Source organism: Marmota flaviventris, chromosome 8, assembly GCF_047511675.1.
Source record: "Marmota flaviventris isolate mMarFla1 chromosome 8, mMarFla1.hap1, whole genome shotgun sequence".
In the NCBI taxonomy this organism is placed as follows: Eukaryota; Metazoa; Chordata; class Mammalia; order Rodentia; family Sciuridae; genus Marmota; species Marmota flaviventris.
The window spans coordinates 99,005,830-99,029,333 of record NC_092505.1 but is presented as its reverse complement, the minus strand read 5'-3'; the positions used below and the strand labels follow the sequence as shown (position 1 = coordinate 99,029,333).

The 23,504-nt window shown below is 33.4% G+C and overlaps 1 protein-coding gene across 1 annotated transcript in view; it reads right to left on the bottom strand.

Moving 5' to 3' along the window:
• The window catches only part of Zbbx (zinc finger B-box domain containing), a 189,314-nt gene that overhangs the window by 115,257 nt on the left and 50,553 nt on the right, over positions 1 to 23,504 (bottom strand). Inside the window, exons 2-6 of the mRNA XM_027942150.2 lie at positions 16,828 to 16,931; positions 13,649 to 13,756; positions 11,291 to 11,381; positions 1,344 to 1,392; positions 284 to 393 (exon numbers count right to left, since the gene is read on the bottom strand). Of these exons, the coding sequence (XP_027797951.2) occupies positions 284 to 393; positions 1,344 to 1,392; positions 11,291 to 11,381; positions 13,649 to 13,756; positions 16,828 to 16,895 (426 nt within the window). The 5' untranslated portion in view covers positions 16,896 to 16,931. The remainder of the gene's footprint in view (positions 1 to 283; positions 394 to 1,343; positions 1,393 to 11,290; positions 11,382 to 13,648; positions 13,757 to 16,827; positions 16,932 to 23,504) is intronic.

The following is a 23,504-nucleotide window of genomic DNA, read 5'->3' as shown; positions in this document are numbered from 1 at the left end:
AAATTTAGAAGTCAAAAAGAATTTTTGTTATAGGTTTGATGTCAGTTTTGGTTTTAGATGGGAACTACTATAGCATGATTATGTGTTGATAGGCAAGATTTACAAAGGTGTCCTTAAATAAGAATGAGAGTATACAATTCAGGGAAAAGGAGAGCTGTTGACCTTATCTGCCAGTATGCACACTAATGGGAAGAAGGTACATGGCTATTGCAGCAGATGAAGTTGGGAGGTGTAGAAGAACTCGAGAAAATTCTATTCCGACTGTTTATGATAATGTACATACTAGTAGAGCAGATTTGTTCTCACACTGTCCACAAATCTTCCCTTTTATCTTGGGTTTTTCACTTCCAGAGGAATCTTCCATTATATACTTAGCTGGTTGTTTCACTGGTTCTTGAAAAAAGAAATATCAGGCCAATCACTTTAAAATATGTTGTTTAGTTTTCTGATTATTAATAAAGTAATGTAACTGTGCACATTTCTAAATTCTCAGAAAGTACTTAGATATTATTGATAAGAATGACATGTAGTCAAATCTAATGTTAGTTGACTATAGAGTCCATAGGAGCCCCTGCCTACACCTGTGAGCACAGGGCTTTATATATCCACCCATGTCCACTCTGCTTAAAACTCATTGAACGAAATACTCAGAATCACAGAATGCTAAAAAAAAGTGTCCTTAACAGAATTCCTATGACATTTCCCTATTCCTGTGGGTCAAACCAAAGCCCACATGAACAAGTTTCTAAACATGCATAATATTGTACATTTATAATAAATGTTATATTTATATAAACATATTTAATAAACAATGTAATATGTATACATATATGTATATAAATTTAGAATTTATTCTACCAAATTATGTTAACTACTAAAAATTAAATTAGTTTATCCTCTAGAAAATATCTTATTTCCTTTGAAATCATTATAAATGCATTTTGGTTTTTACTATTTTTACAGAAGTTATTAAAATATAAAGCAATTTAAAAATGTTCTTGTAATGTCTTAGAGTGATATTTTAATTTATAATTTTATACTGCTAAATTATCTTTCCTGTTAAAAGATCACCTCATTAAAGTTTAAGGAACAGAGCTATGAAAGTCCTCACTTTTGAAAAGTATTATTATTATAATCATATTCAAACTTGACATTTTTTGACATAAAATAAAGCCCCATGAAAAAATCTGAATAAAATTTGTTTTGAAATCAAATGTCATCATTTTGGGGATGTGAAATTTTATACTGAATGAACAATTTTAGCACTTTATATGTAATTCAAATGTGAAGGAAAATGGGAACTGTATCTTTAGCATCTAATAATACAGTGGTAAACTGTTTACCTTGAATCTGCTGTTTCAGTAATTTTAATTTCACTTTTCCTGTAGAAAGCTGTAATAATAAGATAAATACTATTTGTCAGGTATATGTTCTCAAAGAAAATTTAAATAACTAACAAATATTTGAAAGCTGTACCATTTTGGTACATTTGTACAAAAATTAATAGTGAAAGAATAACAAAAACAACAGAAGATCATCATCAAAGCATATATTGATCTTTTAACTAATTTCAGAGAAAAATGCATAAACAAGCAAAGAAATTTTACAAATACTGTACATAAAAATCAGTTTTTAGAAAACAAACCAGAACTTATTTTTAAACAAAAACCATTATATTTCATCACGAAATGATTTTAAGAAAGTGCTAGTATTCAAATATCATAAAGGTGCAGTAAGTCTTTTCTATTTCTGTGCTTTCTGAAGCACACACAGTCAGTCTAATATTTGTATAGTCTGAATCTAAACTGAATTCTGACTGAGTTATTCTGCTTACAAAACTGTAGAAGCCGATACTACTATCTTATTTGCCCAACATTAAGGAACCACATGTTTTAGTAAAATAATCTTAACCTTAAAATATATTATCTATCATCTATCTATCACATTTTAGCTCAAAAAATGGAGTAAATAAGATTAACTATTGATTATTTCAAGTAAGTAATCACTTGAAATCCTTGGTTTTTAACATTTTATGAAACAACACAGAGTTGCCAATGGAGTGTATTTGCCTGGGTCTTACTAAAACCAACATTTAAAGTACACAAATGAGCATGGAGGATGTTTTGCATTTATACAGACACTGTCAATTCATGCCCAGTTTTCAATTTGCAATTTTCATGCTCAATTGCCCAATTTGTACATGAGAATATGAGAACAATGGCTGCCTCCATATCTATGGCTGTACAAACTGCAGTCATTTTTGAAAATTTAAGCCTAATTATTCTCCGTGGTTTTGCTCCGAAGAGGCATTTATTGTTCATATTCTTTGAAGTAGCTACTCAGATGTTTTCTGTACCAAACACAGCAGAAAAGAAAATAGGATTGAAATAATCAATTTCTATATGAATCACACTTTTATTTTTAAGTTGGTAATGTTATACAAGTTACAGATAATTTAATCTCATTTTCATAACTAAATTATCCAATATGATTGCCTTAATGATACATCTGAATTACAATATGAACAGCATTGCTGGTCATAGGCAACTTGGACAGAATGAAGAGATGTGTCAAAGCAAAATGAAACAATTATTAAAAGAAAATTTTATAATTTCTTTTTATTACTATGCTTAATTTTTTCTGTTCTATGAATGTAGCCATATATACTTTAAATTATTAAAGTTGCAAAAAAATATTTCAGTAAACTAGCTGCTAGCTGCTATTTTTAGGTAAATACAATCCCTTCAAGTCGGATTTTTTATTTGTTTGGGAACCAGTTGGGTGGTAGAGTAGGATTAGACTAAGGATACATATGTACATGCTCATATGCATACTTTTTTTAAAAAAAATTTATTTATTTATTTATTTAATATTTATTTTTTAGTTATCGGCGGACACAACATCTTTGTTTTCTATGTGGTGCTGAAGATCGAACCCGGGCCGCACGCATGCCAGGCGAGCGCGCTCCCGCTTGAGCCACATCCCCAGCCCCATCATATGCATACTTATACACACACATATATATACACTTACAATTATGTGCATACATATATGTACATACTCAGCATCAAGAATTTAATGATCTACTCCTATGTCTTGTTAACCCACTTGTGCCTCTACTATTGGGTGCTGAAGGAGTGCTTTTAGGGGCCAGGGCAGCACAACTGGACATTTTGTTTGAGCCAATAGAGTCAAGCCATGCTGTTGACCTCATTCTCCTAGTGTCACAAATGTCCCCAACTAGACCCAAACTCCAAGCCACAGTTTCAGATAGTCTCACTGTAAGGTCCTTGCGTAGCATCTGGACAGCCATCTTAAGTGTCAGCTGCCATTTTAAGAAAAAATTTTGCTTTCCCACCCAAGGGCCTTTCTGAGAAAGCCTCCCCCACTCCCTCATACCAACCCTACCATTCACCACCCACATGAGGACCTCCTGGCTCTAATCCCTGAGCCTGCCCAATAAAAGTCCAGAACCCCAAGACTGTTTTGCCTCTCTCTATCTATGGAGAGATGTGCTTTTATTTATCTACTCTGACAAATAACTCCTATGTGTATCTCTGCCTGGTCTCCATCTTTAATTTCTCCCTTGCCCGTCTCCCGGTTCCTCACCTTCTTTTCACTTATTCCCAGCCCAATTTGCTACTGAAGGTTTATCACTGTCTACTGGTAATTTTTCCATCCAGGCTCCCCTACTGTTATGGTTTGGATGTGAGGTGTCCCCCAAAAGCTCATGTGTGAGAAAATGCAAGAGAGTTCAGAGGAGAAATGATTGGGTTGTGAGAGTGTTAAACCAATTGGTGATTTAATCCCCTAGTAGGGATTAACTGAGTGGTAATTTAAGTGGTAGGGTGTGGCTGGAAGAAGTGGGAATTGGGGCACGGCATTGGGTATATATTTGTATCTGCTCAGTGGATTTTCTCTCTGCTCTCTGATCAACATGTGAGCTGTGTCCCCGTGCCACACTCTTCTGCCAAGATATTCTGCCTCACCTAGAGCCCCAAGGAATGGAGCTGGTCTTCTATGGACTAAGACCTGTGAAACTGTGAGCCCTCTAATAAACTTTTCATCTCCTACAATTGTGATATCAGGTCCTTGAATCACAGCAGCAAGAAAGCTGACTAAAACACTTACTAATCCACCGAACCCCTATTAATAGTCATTTAACTATCTTGTGCTTTAATCCTTCCTGAAAAATATTTCCCTCCAAGTGTCACATTGACTGAAACCCACCTTTTGTTCAATACCAGTTTCTCCAAAGCACTTCCACAGGAACTAGCTCCTTTTTCACTTTATTTCGCTCACCAGACAAGGAGAAAAATTTCTCCGGAGTGCTATTTCCAGAATATTGTTCCATCATCATTCAGCAAAGTCACCTCTACTGAAGGTCCCATCGTCCACTTGTCGACTTTACCAATACCTAGCATTACTTTCCACCTAAACTTCAGCAACCTGCTCAGTGTTTCTATTCATCATATTTCTGGATGATAATGTGGGGCACTTTGGTGTCCATGTTTACTTGACATCTTGGTACTGAAGACCCCCCACCAGCATGCTGACTGCTGTGAACAGCTGAATGCCTTTTCAGCTGCCCCACCATTGTGACCAAATCCTGCACCAAGCAGCATTCTGAATGGCCACACCTTCAAAATCTCAAACTCAAGAGTTTCTCAGTGCTCACCTTAACTCCTCATCACCTCTGCTAGACTTCCTGTGTCTACCAACTATTGTTGAAACACTATCTTGGGGTTTCCTACAAATCCATGCTGAATAACTCCAGTAGACCCTTATGGTTTGTCAGCAACCATTTATTCATTTGCTGCTAAACTCTAATCACAATTCCCACAGTGGCTACTCCAAACTTTCTCCAATCCTAAAACCTCAAAGTTATGCTATTTCCTTTCCTTCATCTGAGAAAACAATACTGCCTTCAACATTCAAGAATGGTAGCTTCCAATTGTAATCCTCCACAGTATTCTTTCTTATCACCTGCCAAACCCAAACTCTAAATTTTATTTCTATTTCCATTATTTTTTTCTTCTTTCTTTCTTCAGAGAAAATGTGTTCTCTTTCCTTAGTGAAGGCTTCTTAAATGAATCCCCTTTTCAAAGTCTATACCCCCAGGAACAGACACTTCTCATCTGCATCTTCAATCTTTCCTCCAGCGGCACATAACTCAGCCTCTAAACTGGACTACATCATTTCCCCAATCCTAAAAAGCAATATATTAAAGCATTTCCTTGAACTTGTTGAACCCTTAAAATTTGTTCTCTGCTCTCATGTTCAGCATAACAAGTTTTTATTCACTGCCTCCCACACTTTTTCAACTACTTGAAGTCTACTTTCACATCTAGTAATGACTTAATCATTAAATTCACATTTTGAAAATTTTCGTTTTCCACAAATAGACATTTAGTTTGATTTCTAAGTAATATTACAAAATGATTTCACATACATCACCTCACAAACTGCTCTAAGCTCTATGAAGTAGTTACAAATGTGGCATGTTTATGAATGTGGTAACAGAGGTATATAAGATTAAATGACCTGCCTGAGATCACAGAGCCAATGATCCGAATCAGAATTTTAATCTATAGAGTTTAATACAAGATTTCTCAACCCCAGCACCACTGACATTTTAGGACAAATGATTTTTTTTTTTTTTGTTCTGGGGACTGGGCAGTTCATTAGTTCATTGTAGGATGTTCTGAAACACCCCTGGCTTGTACTAACTACATACATTAGCAAAAAATGTAACATGGTAACATCTGAAAATGTCTTCAGTCATTGCCAAGTCTCTCCAGGAAGGCAAAATTGCCCCCTTGAGAAACATTGGTCAAAGTCGGTACTCTGCAGTGTTTTTTGGTTTTCACTACTAAGTAGACAATATTGATATCTACATATTTTCTAAAAATGCGCTCGTTCACTTTAGTCTTCTGTGAAATTGTACTACTAAGATTCTGCTCCTGCCTTTCTTTTTCTTCTCTGGCCTTCTTCACCAGGATGCTGGTAAATTGTTTTAGAACAAGCCTAAGAACTGGCAATGCAAATCTTAACACTGACGCTTGACATTGAGCAAGTTATTTCACTTCTTTGAAGTTAAGTTACTTCCTCTGTGGCATGAGAATAATAAACTGCTATTATATAAGTACTTAATGAGACTCTAAAAAGGAAAAGCAGCTTAACTATTGACTTATAAACATATTTAGTACAACATTAAGGTTTTTGCCACCATACGCTGCATACCTGTTTTCTTTGATCTTTATTCATCCCACCTCTTTGGTTTATACAAATTCTTTGGGACACAATCACTCCCCCAGCTTCAACTATCACATGAAAATTCAAACAAGCTTCTAAAATTTTAGTCCAGACTTTTTCTTCCCCTCTTTATGCTATCTCCTACTAAATCCTGATTGTGACATTAATTATGTTTGACTTCTTACTGATTTTTGGTTCAATATTTCCCTTTATAGTTCTTCTGCTTCCATTCTAATTCATACACCTTTCATCTGATTTCCAGATTCTTTGTATAAACTTCCAGATAGTGTTTAGTCAGCTTTTTCACTGCTGTGATTAAAAGACCTGACAGCAACAATTTTAGGAGGAAAGTTTATTTGGAGGCTCATAGTTTCAGAGGTCACAGTCCATAGACAGCTGGCTCCATTCCTTACAGCTTAAGGTGAGGCAGAACATCACGGTGGAAGAACGTGGTGAAGGAAAGCAGCTCAAGTCATTACACTAGGAAGAACAAGGGGTGGCAGGGAAGGGAGCACTCTCCTTCCCAGGACAAAACATAAACCCCATAGCCCCACTCCCAGGGACCCAGTTTTTCCAGCCACAAACTACCTGCATATAGTTACCACTCAATTAATCCCTGTCAGGGGATGAATTCACTGATTATGTTAATAATCTCATAACCAAATAATTTCATCTCTAAACCTTCTTGCATTGTTTTATACATGAGCTTTTGGGGGATACCTCACATTTAATTTTTTTTAATTTTGTTAATTTTTATTTGTTCTTTTTAATTATATATAACAGTAGAATCTATTTGAATATATTTATAGAAGCATGGAATATATCTTATTCTAATTAGGATCACATTTTTGTATATGTACATGATGTTGAGATTCATTGTGGTATATTCATATATATATACACAGTAAAGTTGTATCAAATTTATTCCACTGTCTTTCCCATTCCTGCCTCCCTTCCCTTTATTCTTCTTGGTCTAATCCAATGAACTTCTGTTCTTCTCCTCCCTCTTGTTGGGGGTTTAGCATCCACATGTCAGAGAAAACATTCAACCTTTAATTTTTTGGAATTGGCTTATTTACCTTAGCATGATAGTTTCCAGATCCATCCATTGACCTGCAAATATCATAAAGTCATTCTTCTTTATGGCTGAGTAATATTCCATTGTGTAGATATAGCACAATTTTTTTTTACCCATTCATCTGTTGGCTTCTAGGTTGGCTCCATAGCTTAACTATTGCAAACTGCACTGCCACAAACATTGATGTGGCTGCATCACTGTAATTTGCTGACTTTAACTCGTTTAGACATATGCCAATGAATGGTATAACTGGGTCAAATGGTGGTTTTGTTCCTAGTTTTTGAGGAATCTGCATATTGTTTTACAGAGTAAATGCACCAATTTGTAGCTCTACCAGCAATGTATAAGTGTATATTTTCCCCACATACTCACCAACATTTATTGTTACTTATATTCTTGATTAATTACAATTCTGATTAGAGCAAGGTAAAATTTCAGTGTGATTTTAATTTGAATTTCTCTAATTACTAGAGATTTTTTTTCATATATCTGTTGACCATTCATATTTCTTCTTTTTAGAAGTGTCTGGTTCCTTTGCCCATTTATTGATTGGCTTACTTGGTTTTTTTAGTGTTAAGCTTTTTGAGTTCTTTCTGTCCTGGAAATTAATACCTTATTGAAGGTGTGAATGACAGAGATTTTCCCCCATTCTGTAGGCTCTCTCTTTATGTGTTTGATTGTTTCCTTTGCTGTGAAGAATCTTTTTAGTTTGACACCATCACATTTATTGATTTTTCATTATACTCTTACACGTTAGGAGTCTTACTAAGGAAGTCGGCTTCAGTGTTAGGCCTACATTTTCCTCTAACAGGGATTCTGGTCTAATACTTAGGTCCTTAATCTACTTTGAGTTGAGTTTTTTGCAGGGTGAGAGGGGTTAAATTTCATTCTACTACATGTGGATTTCCAGTTTTCCCATCAACATTTGTCGAAGAGCCTATCTTTTTTTTCTCCAACGTATGTTTGTGATGCCTTTGTCTATATAAGATAACAGTATTTATGTGGGTTTGTCTCTGTGTCTTCTATGTTATTCCATTGGTCTTCATGTCTATTTTGGTGCCAATACCATCCTGTTTTTGTTACTATAGCTCTGTAGTAAAATTAAAGGTCTGGTAGGTGATGCCCCTGATTCATTTTTTTCTCATTAAGGATTTCTTTGGCTATTCTGGGCCTCTTATTTTTCCAAATGAATTTCATGACTGCTTTTTCTACTGCTCTGTAATAGGAATATGTAATAGGAATTTTAGTAGGAATTGCATTAAATCTGAATAGCACTTTTGGTAATACGGCCATTTTGACAATATTAATTCTATCTATTAAAAACATGGGAGACTTTCTCATCTTTTAAAGTCTTATTCAGTTACTTTCTTTAGTGTTCTGTAGTTTTCATTGTAGAAAATTAACGCCTCTTTTGTTAGATTGCTTCCCAAGTGTTTTTTGTTTGTTGTTTGTTTTAGTGTATTGTGAGTAAAATAATATTCCCACTTTCTGAACACAATTGATTTACAGGTGTAATTTTCATATCCTGATACTTTGCTGAATTCATTTATAAGTTCTAGAAGTTTTTTGGTGGAGTATTTTGGGTTTGTTTTTTTTTTTTTTTTTTTTTGAGTCTTCTATATATATATAAGAGCATATCCTTGGCAAACAGAGACAGTTTGAGCTCCTCTTTTCCTGCTTGTATCCCTTTAATATCTTCTGTCTAATTGCTCTGGATAGAATTTCAAGGACTATGTTGAATAGAAACAGTAACAGAAGGTTTGTTACTTGTTCCAGTTTTTAAAGGAAATTCTTTCAGTTTTCTCCATTTAGAATGTTGGCCTTGAGTTTAACGTATATAGCTTTTACAATATTGAGGTATTTTCCCACTATCCCTAGTTTTTCTAGTGTTTTGAACATGAATGGGTGCTGTATTTTGTAAAGTAATTTTCTGCTTCTATTGAGATAATCATGTGATTATTGCCTTCAAGTCTATGTATGTGATGAATTACATTTATCAATTTCCATATGTTGAATCCACCTTGCATCCCTGGGATGAACTCCACTTGATTATGGTGCAGTATCTTTTTAATGTGTTTTGTATGCAATTCGTCAGTATTTTATTGAGAATTTTTTGCATCTACATTCACCAGGGATATTAATATGAAGTTTTCTTGATGTGTCTTTGTCTGGTTTGTTATCAGGGTAATATTAGCCTCATAGAATAAGTTTGAAAGGGTTCCCTCCTTTTCTATTTCATGGAATAGTTTGAGGATGATTAGTAGCAGAGCCAAGTGATCTTGCATGACCAAGAGATCTCAGAAAAAATAGGAAGTATAAAAGACACATCTATTTATATTTATCTTACCCTTGACTAATTTCCATATTTTGTTTTATAATTAATATGATGTTGGTAAGTGTTTATGTATGTGAATCAATAGAAGTACATGTGTAAGATATATTCTTATCTCATGTGCTACATGCTAAAACACTTAAGAGACTAGTTGCTGTATGCACTATTAACTCCAAACACACTGGATACTTGAACATGATCAACCATCATAAATCATTGCCTTAATCTTGTTATCCTCCTATTCAAAAACTGTCAGAAAATAGGAAATTCCATTCGCCAAGTAAAACACCAACAATTCTCAACAATTCTCAAGGCTTCCTATCTCCTGCCCAGTCTTGTTCTAAGCTCTCCTTCCGCAAAACCCCAGCCCTCTATGCTCTCACTCTCCTTAATTATAATGTTTTTGAGAACAGAAATTATAAATTATTCATAATTTTCCTTACAAATATAGTAAACCTTCAAATATTTCTAGCACTAAGCTATTATTTTTCATGCATACAGTGTCCATATACTAAATGATTATACAAAAGTTACATATTGATTTTTACTATAAATATTTTTAACACACTTCATCTTTTATATTACATAAGGACATCCTTGAGAACAAAGATGAACTATAAGACCAAAAAGCATTTCATAAATGCTAATAAATAACTAAGTCAATAATCACATTCAGTTATCATAGTCAGCATTTTTAAATATTATATTTACAATATCATCTGAAATAAAAACACGTCAGAAAGATAATGAAACATTACAAGTATATTATACACCTTTGACTGTCCCCCCAAAAAATAAAGAAGCATATCTCACTAAGATAGTGACATTATAGAATCAAACGCTTTTTTGAAGTCAAAAAGTTTAGAGGTACTGAGTAAGATGTTTGTAGATGCCAAGTGACCCAATGAAAGTTTAATGATTGGTACATAAAAAATAAAAAGTTGTACAAGTTAAAACTTACAAAGTCATGAGCCTTGTACTAAAGAATCCACAAACAAAGCTATTTTTTTTATATAAGCACACTTGCCTGGTTTTAATCTGCAACATAGTGCAATGATATATTTTACAACACACAGTAAAGATAAAGCAAATCTGTAGCTATGACACTGAAACACATTTTTTCTTGGGTATCTTCATGCATGGCATTAATTATATAAGAATAATTATTATTGAAGTATAAATCAGTAAACTAATATGAAATGATCTAATGGCAAGAATAAAGTTTATCATTCGTTATATCAAATAACATTAACTTTCACCTTGATATAGAACTACATGACTATATTCCACATACTTTAAGCTGAACCTGAACAGAATGAAAAAAAATTTGTTTGGAATTTAGAGAAATTTGGAATGGAAATATACACTTTAAGGTAAATTTTTCAAAATCAATGTCTACATTAAAAACAAAATATATCTAAATGCTGAAAGTTGCATACTTTCCATGAATCAAAATCTAATATTAGAAAAATTGATAAAACAAGAATACTGGATGCCTGAGTAAAGAATAGAATGCAAACTCTTAGAATAAAATAGAATATAAACCCTCATATTCTTAAACTAAAATAATAAGTTATTTCTTCTTGCCTAGCAAATTGCCTGAGAAACCAATAGTATCGTCTTACCTTAATGGCATTTCCCTTATTTTGTGACATCACAGGTGATTGATAACCCAATTTGCTCACTTTTCCAGATTTCCAATGATATCCACTTGACCTTCAATATATATAAACAAGACAAAATGTAATTACTAAAAACATTTCTCCTTTTAATGAAAACAAATATATATTTACTGTTTCAGGAAATAGAAATTCATCTGTTAACATGTAACAAACCACTACAAAATGAAAATGAAATATCAATAATGGCCCAATATCCTCACTAATTTTAAAATATAGCTCTATTATACTGTGACTTTTGTGGAGATGTGAAATGTCCAAACAGAGCTGAAGAATTTCATTTTTTGACATTTACAATGACAAAAGATAATTTTACTGGTTTATAGGAAGCTTTACAGATTGTCATGCAGTTTTAAAAACTAAGCATCCACAAATGTAAATATGAAAAGGAAGCAAAACAAGACTCACATATACTCAGCAGATCTAATAAATTGTGAGTTTCTCATTAAGACTTAAAATGAGCTCCCACATTGTAAGGTGACAGAGATTGCTAAGACAAATTTTAGTTTTACAATTTTTCCAAGTATTATTAGTTGTGCCTCATGAAAATTTATCAAAATTACCAGGACAGGGAGTCTAATTATTATTTAAAATATAATGATATAACACTTTGCCTAACTTCACACAGGTAACAAATAATAAAGAGAAACAGAAGAACAGTAGTTTGAATCTTCCTGACCAGAGGGTGATATGTTCTCACTCTAGCCATGATATTTATTATCTGTATAACCTTAGAAAAGAGTGTAAGCAGGCTGGGGTTGTGGCTCAGCACTCGCTTAGCATGGGCAGGACCCGGGTTCGATTCTCAGAACCACATAAAAAATAAAGGCATTATGTTGTGTCCATCTACAAAAAAAAAAAAAAAAAAAAGATTCATTCTCATTCTCTCTCTCTCTCTCTCTCTCTCTCTCTCTCTCTCTCTCTCTCTCTCTCTCTTTAAAAAAGAAAAGAGTGTACGCATTCCAAAACCTGAGTCAAGCTTTAGAACCTTTTTAAAATATCATCCAAAAAAGGTTCCACAGCTAAGAAAAACTCATTCTTGGAGACTGACTCCAGGGATTTCAATTCCCAGATGAATACCATGATCCATTAAGAAGTCCAAATTAAGTAGAAATTGATGGAGGTTAAAAATGATCATAAAGAGGAAATAGTGAAACACATAATAAACACTGTCATCTGGATGACAGACAGTATGTGATGCCTGGATTTGACCAATGCTTTGGTTTTTACAGCATGTATGTGTGTCATGAGTGCAGCTCAGAGGTGGACTCTAAAAACAATACTTTCAGAAGGTACATTGTAGGCATTCAATGGTCATCATTTTGATGACCAAGCAAAAGTAAATTTATTGTATAAAATGTTTGATAATATTTCATAACAGCAAAGACACAGGAAATATAAACCCTCATATTCTTTAGAAGATGGTTATAAATTGTTGAAGACTATTTTGAAAACAATCTCTCAGCACCTGTCTACACTGAGCTCAAATGATAGGGATAGGAATTTATCCCATAGATGCCCTTGCATGTAAGAAAAATATATATTGAAATATATCCACGGCAGCACTTATGATCACATAATACTGGAAAGTCAATCCACTTGTGTAAGTACAAAGAAAATAATTTGGGGGAAAATTTTTTAATCATTAAATTGGTATGAGAAAAATGCACTGGGATTCAGCCTCAAGCTAAGAAAATTGTTTCCATCACACAGCTATCAGCTCTGACCCTTATCATCTTTATTTATTATTTTTACAATGAAATAATAGTCTCAGTTAAAGTAATACATACCTATAAACACTATATTAGAGAGTTCTTATTAATAAACTATCAGCTTACTAGAATGGCTGAAGACATTTAAGACATACCTGTGGGTTTAAATGATTCTAACAGATGCTCATGCAAACTCCTGCCCCCCATTTTTTTCATAAATAAACATGGCCTTAAAAATAAACTGATCTTCATGAATTGTTAATACCAATCTTCTGAGAGCAAAGGTCAAAGTTTCCATTGCTGCCCTAACCATTTCAGACCAAAAGTTACTGAGGAGTGTGATATCCAAAGGGAAATATGAAAGGATAAGACCAAATGAAGTTCAGAAGAAACAAAATCATGGTAATTCAAAAAGCGATGTTCCTCATATAAATTGCACAGAAACAAAAAGTAGAGGGAATTTAATATTCCTTATGAGGAAAAATCAGAAAATATCCATCCACTAAACATTTTTATTGGAGCATAACACTGTAAAATAGTTCTTTACATAACTGAGTTTAATCCTCTAAAATTCTCTAAAATTTTCACCCACTTTGTCTCTTCTTTTTTCCTTGTTGATTGGAATTCTTGTAATTTCTTTTCCATTTCTTGGTTCTCCAATTCTAACTGTACTTTCTCCATTCGAAGTTCTTGAACATTTCTGAAAATATGAGATTTATATATAGAATATTCAATTGAAGTAAATAAGTAAAACTCCAGACAAAATAATTTCATATGATCTTTTGCTCTTAAGTTAAGAGGTTTAATAGTTAAAAAGGATGAAATAATTCAACTAATTCCTTTAGACTTCTTGAAACATGATCTTTATAAAGTTAGCATTTGACATTCATTAATATTCTCCTTAAACAAGGTATCTCTTTAACACTTTGCTTTTTCTATTACATTGCTAGAAATTTAAAATCATGATTCACTTTATGTATGAATCATGGCTTTATATATTCAAATATCTATTGCACATGAACAGAAAAGTATTTTCTAATTTCCATGCTCACTTTCTTCTAGTTGAATTCAAGTAGGTTAAAACTGTTATTTATTCCACCTAGGGAAAATATACACTTGTGCTGAACTGACAGATTGGAAACTTAGATAAATTTCTACCTTTACATCATGTTTAGGAGAATAACAGCAGAGTAGATTTGGGACTTCTTAAGAAGAAGCCTCTATTAAGGTTTTGAACAGGATATTGTCATGCAAGAAATTTTAATAATACTACTTGAAGCTCATCAAGCTTTCAATATAAGTCATTTTCCTCACTTCCCAATTTTAGATCCCTATCAGCAGTAGTCATTGACTCTCTTTTACAGATAAGAAGCCAACCTAATTCTCTAGCTTTTATTATCTATCATGAATTTAAATCCCTTCATAATTACATTTGTGTTCTCAATTCAAGTGGTGAGGGCAAACATGCACATTATAGCATGGAACCAAAGCAAAAAATAATGGAAATCAGAGAAAGGAACTCATTTATAAAGGTGGTAAGCCATCACCAAAGAACAAGTGTGTCAACTGCATTTCCCCAAGTTGACACAATCCAGGGAGATATCTGAAAAATGATGGGAGGAATAGTCTGTCCAGAGAGTTAAGAGAAACTGGCCAATATAGAGGTAAAGTCTTTGTTTTCATTATATCTATTTCAGAAGGAGATATTCAGCTTCTACTAAACACAAGCACTGAGATAGGTGAAAGGAGATAAGACATGATGAAGTTTCCTGAATGGAAGAGAATCCAGCCAAGTATGAGTTATTGTGATATAGTGTGATGGTGCTCTCATCAGGAAAGAACAGTGGGTTGCCTAAGCACACAGAAAGATCATGTGCCCAGCCCTGGACAGCAGAAACACTTCCTGGTGTAAGCTGAGACATAAAGGAAGAAAGAACTGAGCCAGTTAAAGGAAGGGAGTGAGAGCAGTGGTCCAGGAAGAAGGTAGAGTACAAACATAGGTAATATGTAAGTCAAGGAACTAAAAGTTCCTTCTGACCAGGAATTAAGTATAGGCTTAGAAAAGTGGCAAGAAATGGACCTGCTGAAATGAAAAGTGTTCAGATAATAAAGTACCTTGTAAGCAAAGAGGAATTGGGATTTGTATTATAGATACAATGAGGATCATTAAGGGATCTTAATAGAGCTGATCAGACTTGCATTTATTTAGAAAGATCACTCTGACTGTATCATGGACTATCAGTTAGAAGGTGCCAAATTGGTGTGAATATACTATGTATACAACCAGAGATATGAAAAATTGTGTCTATATATGTAACAATAATTGTAATGCATTCTGTTGTCATATGTAAATTTTAAAAATTTACATTAAAAAAATAAATATAAGAATTTCAAATTAAATTTTAAAAAAAAAGAAGGAGCAAGGCCAGAAGCAAAATAGCCAGTTAAGAGGCTATTTCAGTAATCCAGATAGTAGAAAGGTTATGCTAATCTGATGGAGTAGGGTAGTGGAGAGAAAAATCTCCTCATTTTGGCTTACAAGTTAGTCATTATCTAGATCTTGCCCTTCACTCCGACTTGGATTGTCTATAAACCTCAGCCAATCTAATATGTCTGAAAAGTCCCAAAACTATATAGTATATGTACCTCTACAAATTTCATCAAATAGCTACCCAACAAGCCACATCTCTCAGACAAAAGTTTGATATCTCCTTGCCCCAGAATCTAGGTCCATGTTCTCTCAGTGTTTATTTAGCATACTATGCTTCATACTATATTGTCAATGTAATTTTACTTCTTTGTATCCTCTGCACTCTATTTGAGGGCAAAGACTGACTTCTTTTTATATTAACTATGCAGTACAGTGTGTATAACATGTACTTAATAAATATCAGTTTTATGAATATTTACAGATATGGACACATAGAATTGAAACATATCACTAAAATATTTTTTTTAAAAAAAGGAGAACTAGTAATTAGATGGCCCCCGTTACCACCAACAAAGAAGGTAATATATAATAATGATAATGCCATATATTTGTGTATCACTTTCCACAATGCTTTTACAACCAGTATCTTAAATATGAAGAGCACATTATGAAAACTCTAAAGTCATGGAATAACCACAGAACAATTAATCTGAATCAGAGGACTCAGAAATCAAGATTAAAAATTGGCATTCTGTCTCCAGGTCAGGCTAATTGGCTCTAAGTGATATTTGAGAGGAAGTCCCTGAAGATTTCCAGTAACTCTAGGGACCTCAAAGGGAACTAATGTGTTGATCCTTCCTATACCCCTAAAATGTCCTGAAATTCCCAAGATACCTAGAATTGTGTGGCTCTTGCTATAGGCATATGCATGTCAATCTTGGACAGACAGTACTCTTTCTGGGAAGATGCAGTCAACCAAAAATCATTTAGAGAGCTAAGACAAGTGCTTTCTGTTCTCTGTTTAAAGTCTCCAATATTAATAGTCTCCTATTTGAAGTTTCTCCTTCTATTTCATAATGATTGTTTTTAACTTTTAAATAAGGGTTACAATTTTTTTAAATTTTCTGTTAAATGCTTCAATGGCTAATGAGCCCAAACTTTATTTATACCTTTCACTTTGATTCTTGTGGAATACACAGTCTGCATTTTTAAAACTATTATAGATTTATAATAGTTAAAACCTATTCTCTGTAGATAAAAACAAAATTTGAGTTTAAATTAAAATACACAAAAAAACTAACAACTATTTCTATCTAAGAAATAAATATATATGTACTTACTTGTATTTTAGCTTTACAGAATTTCCAGGCTTTCCCCATGGAATAACTACAAAATCTTTGGTGTTCATGATTATTATTTTAAATTATTCTACTTGTGAAAACTTCTGAAAAATAAAAAAAGACAAAAGAATTATGCCAGAGGAAAAGCAGTATAAACTACAAATTCAAAACTACATATAATTAAGGAAAACTTTAAAAACAGAAATAATTATGAGGAAAAAGGCTAAAAAGGGTTAACAGAAAAAATTATCATAGGTTAAATATATTACACATTATATAAGTATATTGCACATCTAATGAAACTGATATTTCATCAATATTTATATATAACAAAAGATGGGAAATATTCAACTAAAAATTAAGCTAAAGCACATATCCTGGATCCTTCTATGAATAAAGGGTGAAAGTATCTACTGTCATGTGCCTCATAACATTTCAGTCAATGATAGACCACATATATAAGATAGTCCCTTAATTTTATATTACCTATTTGCATCATAGTCATCTTACTCTAAGTACACTCTATTATGTTTCCACATGACAAAATCACCTAATGTGCTATTACCGAAGACATATCCCCACTGTTACACAACACATGAATGTATAGGAGATATTTGTTCCCATTCAAAAATAATACGCAAAGAGCTTCTGTATGATGTAAAATGAAAAGAACTTTTAAGATACAATCCAAAGCAAAAAAAAAAAAAACTGTTTTTTTACTTATATAGCAATGTAAAATGAAAAATTAAGGTATGTAATAATTACCCAAAGGCATTCTAGTATCCTCATTTATCAAAGAAAATTTTAATGATGCTCTTTGGCTAAGATCTGAAATTAGCATATTTCAAAAAGAATTTTTCAAGAAGAAATGAAATATAAAGGATTTTCTGCTTAACTCTGAGCTAACCAGAAAATTAAATTATTCAGAATACCCTGAGTTCCCAATTATTCATGCTTCTATAGTAATTTACTCTGTATTGCAAATTACGGTATCATATGCACAACTATTACATTTTATATAAATAAATTTCTACATTCCAAAAGCTTTTAAAGAAATATCACAGTGGTCATAATCTTAAGTGCCCAAATCCTGTGATGTTGTCAGTTTAAATATAAGTTCCTATGTGTTCAGAACCCTAAAAAAATGTTTATTAAGGCTGTTATAATGTAAGGCTCCATTCTAAAAGGCATGGAGAAGTCAAGAACCAAGGAGATTTGTTTTCTGGGCTTAAACGGCTTAGAGTCAAATAGGACGTATGATACTTGTGTAAAAAAGCCATAAAACAGGATAGAAATTATAAAGGCCTTAAAATTTATAGATGTAATGATATAATAAGTAAGAGGAAGAGAATTCAAGCTGGTTAGCATCTCTACAAAACTTGAAAGAAAAGGTTCTTATAGGTGATAATATGGATTAGATAAATATTCCATATTGAGGGGAAAGAATCAACTAAATTAAATCAACTAAATTTAATCAACTAAATTAAACTAGTCATTAGTCTCCAGCTACTAAGAGGAGACTAATGACTAGTTTAATTTAGTTGATGTACAAGGTACATGGAGGGTAAAAGTAAATATAGGCTTACGAAGAGGCTGAGGCTGAGTAATTGGTGACTTTAAAAATGTCAAGTACAATCTTTTGGAATTTATGTTGAAATTAATAAGAATCAGTGACTATTTTTAGAGGAAAAACCAGAAGATATGTCTAGATACTGCTGCAAGAATTATGAAAGACAAAACCAAAATTTGAACAACCAATGGAAGTCTATACAATAAAATGATTAGTTTTTCAATTTTTTTTCTTTTCTTTTGGAAGCATACCTCACAATTTCAATGGTACAACAACTGATCAAAACACTTTTGGAATGCCTCCTAAAACTCTCTGCAGAATCTATTATACACAGAGCAAACATGAAATCCATTCTGTTGTCTTCATTGAAACCAAAAAACTTGATAAAATACTTGTGAAATTTGCCTCCAAGAAGGGACTAATATTCATAATATATAAGGAAATTAACAACTCAACCACAAAAAAATAAACAATCTGATTTTAAAAATGGGCAAATGATTTTAACATGCATTTTTCACAGGAAGCCATACAAATTGCCAACATGTATATGAAAAAATACTCATTTTGGAGTCAAGTGGTTATCAGTGGCTGGGAAGGCAGACAGAGGAATGAAGAAAGGTTAATCAGGAGAAATAAGTTCCATTGCTCTATTGAAATATCCAATGATTCTAGATAATAGTATATTTTGAAAAAATCTAGAGAACTTTGAATGTTTACAACACAAAGAAATTGTAAGTGGCCAGGAGCCATGGCACACACCTGTATTCCAGTGGCTCAGGAGGCTGAGGAGGAGGATCAAGAATTCAAAGCCAGCCTCAGCAAAAGCAAGGCTCTAAGCAACTCAGTGAGACCCTGACTCTAGGTAAAATACAAAATAGGGCTGGGGATATGGCTCTGTGGTTGAGTACCTCTCAGTTCAATCCCCAGTACCACCCCCATAGAAAAAAGAAATTGTAAATGTTGAGTAGATAGATATGTTTTCCCTGATTAGAGCATTATATAATATATAAATGTATCAAATATTACATAATATTCCATAGAAATATAGAATTATACATGTTAACATAAATAATATTAAATATAACTAATCATCAGGGAAATACAAATCAAAGCCACAATGTGATATCCTCTCACCCCATTTAGAATGGCTGTAATCAACAATCCAAAATATACCTAATGCTGGCAAAGATGCAGAGAAAGAGGAACTTCTCTATATGGTTGGTAGGATAACAGTACAAAGGTTCCTCAAAAGCCTAATAATAGAACTATCATAGGATCCAAAAAGTCCACTACTGGATATATAATCAAAAGATATAAAATTATCACATTATTTATCACATTAAAAAGATATCTGCACTCCCATATTTTTGGCAATGCAATTCACAATAGCCAAGACAAGTAATCAACCAGGTTATCCATTGATTGATGAATGTATAATTAAAAATTATGTATATATGGAATGTACAATAGAATATTAGTCATAGAAGAATAAATTGTAGCATTTGTGGGAATGTGGATAGAACTGAACAATACTATGGTAAGTGAAACAAGCCAGGCACAGAAAGGCAAATCCCACATGTTCTCACCCATTGGTAATAGCTAAAAAATTTTGATCTCGTAGAAGAAATGAGTAGAATAGTGGCCACTAGAGACTAGGAAGGGGAAAAGGAAGAAGAAAGGAGAAAGATAGCAAAACAGATAGATAGGAGGAATTAGATTTAGTATTCTCTAGCACAGTAGGATAACCATAGTCTAAAACAATTAAATTTCAAAATAACTAGAAGAGTCTGAAGGTTTGCAACACATAGAAATGGTAAGCATTTGAGGAGGCAGAAATGCTAATTACCCTGCATTGTATACATGTGTCAAGTGATCATATTGTACCCTCTAAATATGTACAAATATTACATATCAATTTAAATATAATGCTGACAAGGAAAATTAAGTAAGAATAAAAATAAAAATGATTGTGTAGCAGAAGCAACTACTTTTTTCATTTAAATACAGCTACAAATTATTTGGACTACAAAAATCAAATCTAAACAGGTAGATTTTTGCCTCCTTGGAGAAATTTCTGAAAAAAAATATTCTATAAAGATAATTCCACAACTAAATTACACAAAATGATTTTATATTTTAAACAATAGTGTTTGTATTATAGTATGAATCATATTTGATTATTTGATCACCAATTATTTATTTAGCTCTTCCTTCATGACTCCCTTAAGGTAGTGAAGCTAAATTGGCAAATAAAACATGGTGTCTTCCCTAAAGGAACTCACAATCAAGGGGAAAGCCACACACACAATTTTAACATTGTGGTACATCTAGGAAACTCGCCTGAATCAGACTCAACTTTTCAGCCACCATGTCTTGTCTCTCAAAGCTAAAATAAATGGCAAAAAGAACCAAAGATACTACAGGAAAATTATGATTTATATGGCTTTTGGTAGCAGGGTGACAATATTTTCAAATGGAACTTTCTTCTACTCTCTCACCTTTAGGAATCATGTTTGTAGGAAATATCTTTGTATATTTTCACTGAACAAAGGCTACAAAAGGTATCATTTATTTTTTTTAAAGAGAGAGTGTGTGTGAGAGAGAGAGACAGAAAGAATTTTTTAATATTTATTTTTTTTAGTTTTTTTCGGCAAACACAACATCTTTGTTTTTGTATGTGGTGCTGAGGATCAAACCCAAGCCGCACGCATGCCAGGTGAGTGCCCTACCGCTTGAGCCACATCCCCAGCCCAAAAGGTATTATTTAAAAAAAAAAAAAAAGTCTACAGGAATGATCCTGCTCAATAACATGAATCTCTATACCTTTCTGATCCCAATCAGGAAATCCAGCACTGGACTCTTGTCTAAAGTTTACAATTTCACACACACATACACAAACACACACACAAATCTCATATTATCATTAGCATAAAAAAGATGAAACAAAAGAATCCTCACAGTTAACCTGTCACATTAAAGTAACTTAAATTGCCCTAACTTTATTTACACATTGAACACACAATTCAATTTTATATGTTATATGTGTATATCTAAGCATCAAGCCAAACTGATATCCAATGATTGAGTTTACCCAGAGAATGAAAGAATGTCTGTAAATCTCATTAGAATGAGATGATTCAGACTCAAAACTCTGCTGATATGTTGGGCCTATGAGCTAGAAAGCATTTGTGAGGGGCTCACCGGGTCTGGATATTTGTGGTTTGGCACACTGACTATGACCAGCCCCATCACCATGGTAACCTGGCCACCCTCAGGTACACAGCATGTTCCCTTCCTTCTGCTTTTTGCTGCTGACCTTTTCATCCATTGGTTGCCAGTTTTAAGGGTGTTGCTAGCTCATTGGATTATTACAGTCCTCAGCTAATTGGCCCAGTAATAGACTATGCATAAAAGGCTTGCCTATGCAGTAATCAAGTGGATCAATTTCTCCGAAACTGGTCTCCAGAGGTCTCTTTTCGACTCTGTCGCCACAATCTCCTCAGCTGTTCTATGGGCTTCGGCTGGACTGAGTAAGCCCACACTGATAATGTAATTTAACCAATAAATGATCTTCTTCAGGGGGCATTTTCACTCCACTGAATGCAATTAGTAAGGCTTCTTCTCAATTAAATGTTTTATCAAGTCACTTGAATAAGCCAATTTTCTTGTATGAAGAAAAGAAGGACAGTTATAATTGTGAGCCATGCTGTTCTGCCTGTTTCCTTTGGTAAAAACCAACAGAGAATCAATCCCCTTTCTTGGGACAGCAAGGCTATAACAATGTCAGCAGCATGAAGAGCAAACCACAAAACTTTGGTCATCCATTGAAGCCAGGGAAATAGGTGAATTCTGCTATGCAAACCTCACCATGTCTCACTCCCTCTCCCCACCCCTCTCTCCTTTTCTAACAATTGAATAGCAAAGGTTAGTAGGATTTGGAGATTTTTCTGGTTAACTAATTTATTAGATGGCATCATTTTTCTGTCCCCAATTCCATTTCTGCCCACATATATAGATCCAATATGACCCAAAATTGTCCATTATGGTTTGATGATCCTTCTACACATGTTCCCATTTGGGGAGCAACCCAAGCATCAAGGCCTGCTCCACAGAAAAAGGCATTTCTGGTGATCTGTACAGCTCAAAGCTCAGAGTATTCAGCAAGAGGTGCTGCAGGTCCCAGAGGACTTACCATCACACCACTGGAAGAATAGAAAGTTTAGAGCCACTTTTTACAACCAAAAACTTACTTTATATTGGTAGATTTTTCTAACTCGGATCATTTTAGGTCACAAAACTTAAACCATAAGTATTTCAGGGCATATTTTTAAAGTATCTAATCAACAAACACCTTTGGATGGATTAACATGTTTAGGCCACTTACTACCACAGTATTTGGAAATCAGAGATATAAGCAAGAAATATTAAATGAAAATTAATTTAATTTAAAAAGCTTAATTTAAACTATTAAGAGAATGTTACTCTCTAACACTTACTCCATCCAATAGTAACTTCTTTCTAACTATACATGTATATATTTCTAAACCCTTAAAGGAACATATTGATAATACATGATCTCTAGCATAACATCTTGTGCTTCCGTGACATGCTAAATAAATATACACCATGTTCTCCAAGCACAGGCACTGAAGTAAGGAAGGTAATATTGACTTAAAACTTCTTTCAATCTTTCAGCCAACCAAGATACCTGATAATGAAACACTATTTCAGGGCACTAATCATGCCAGACTAGCTCAATTTATCCTCTATATGATGGTTTCTTCTAGAACAACTGAGAAAGGATGACTTTAGATTTCAAGAGGTGAGATGCTATTTTAAAATACTTTCAAATTAAAAATGATGTGATAATTCAAAGATTGGGTGTTTAAGGTCAGAATACCTTAAATGATGCCCAAAGTCCACCAGATTTAAGAACACCTTTGTATAAGAATGATCTCTGCTCACACATATTCACGCAATATTCTCCATTTCATAGTTAGACTAGCAAGACTTGTCAATAGTTATCTTAAAAACGTGTGAGTGGCAAAATAGTTTTTAAAAAGTACAATTTTACTAATTCCACACCGACTAAAAATTTCATATTATT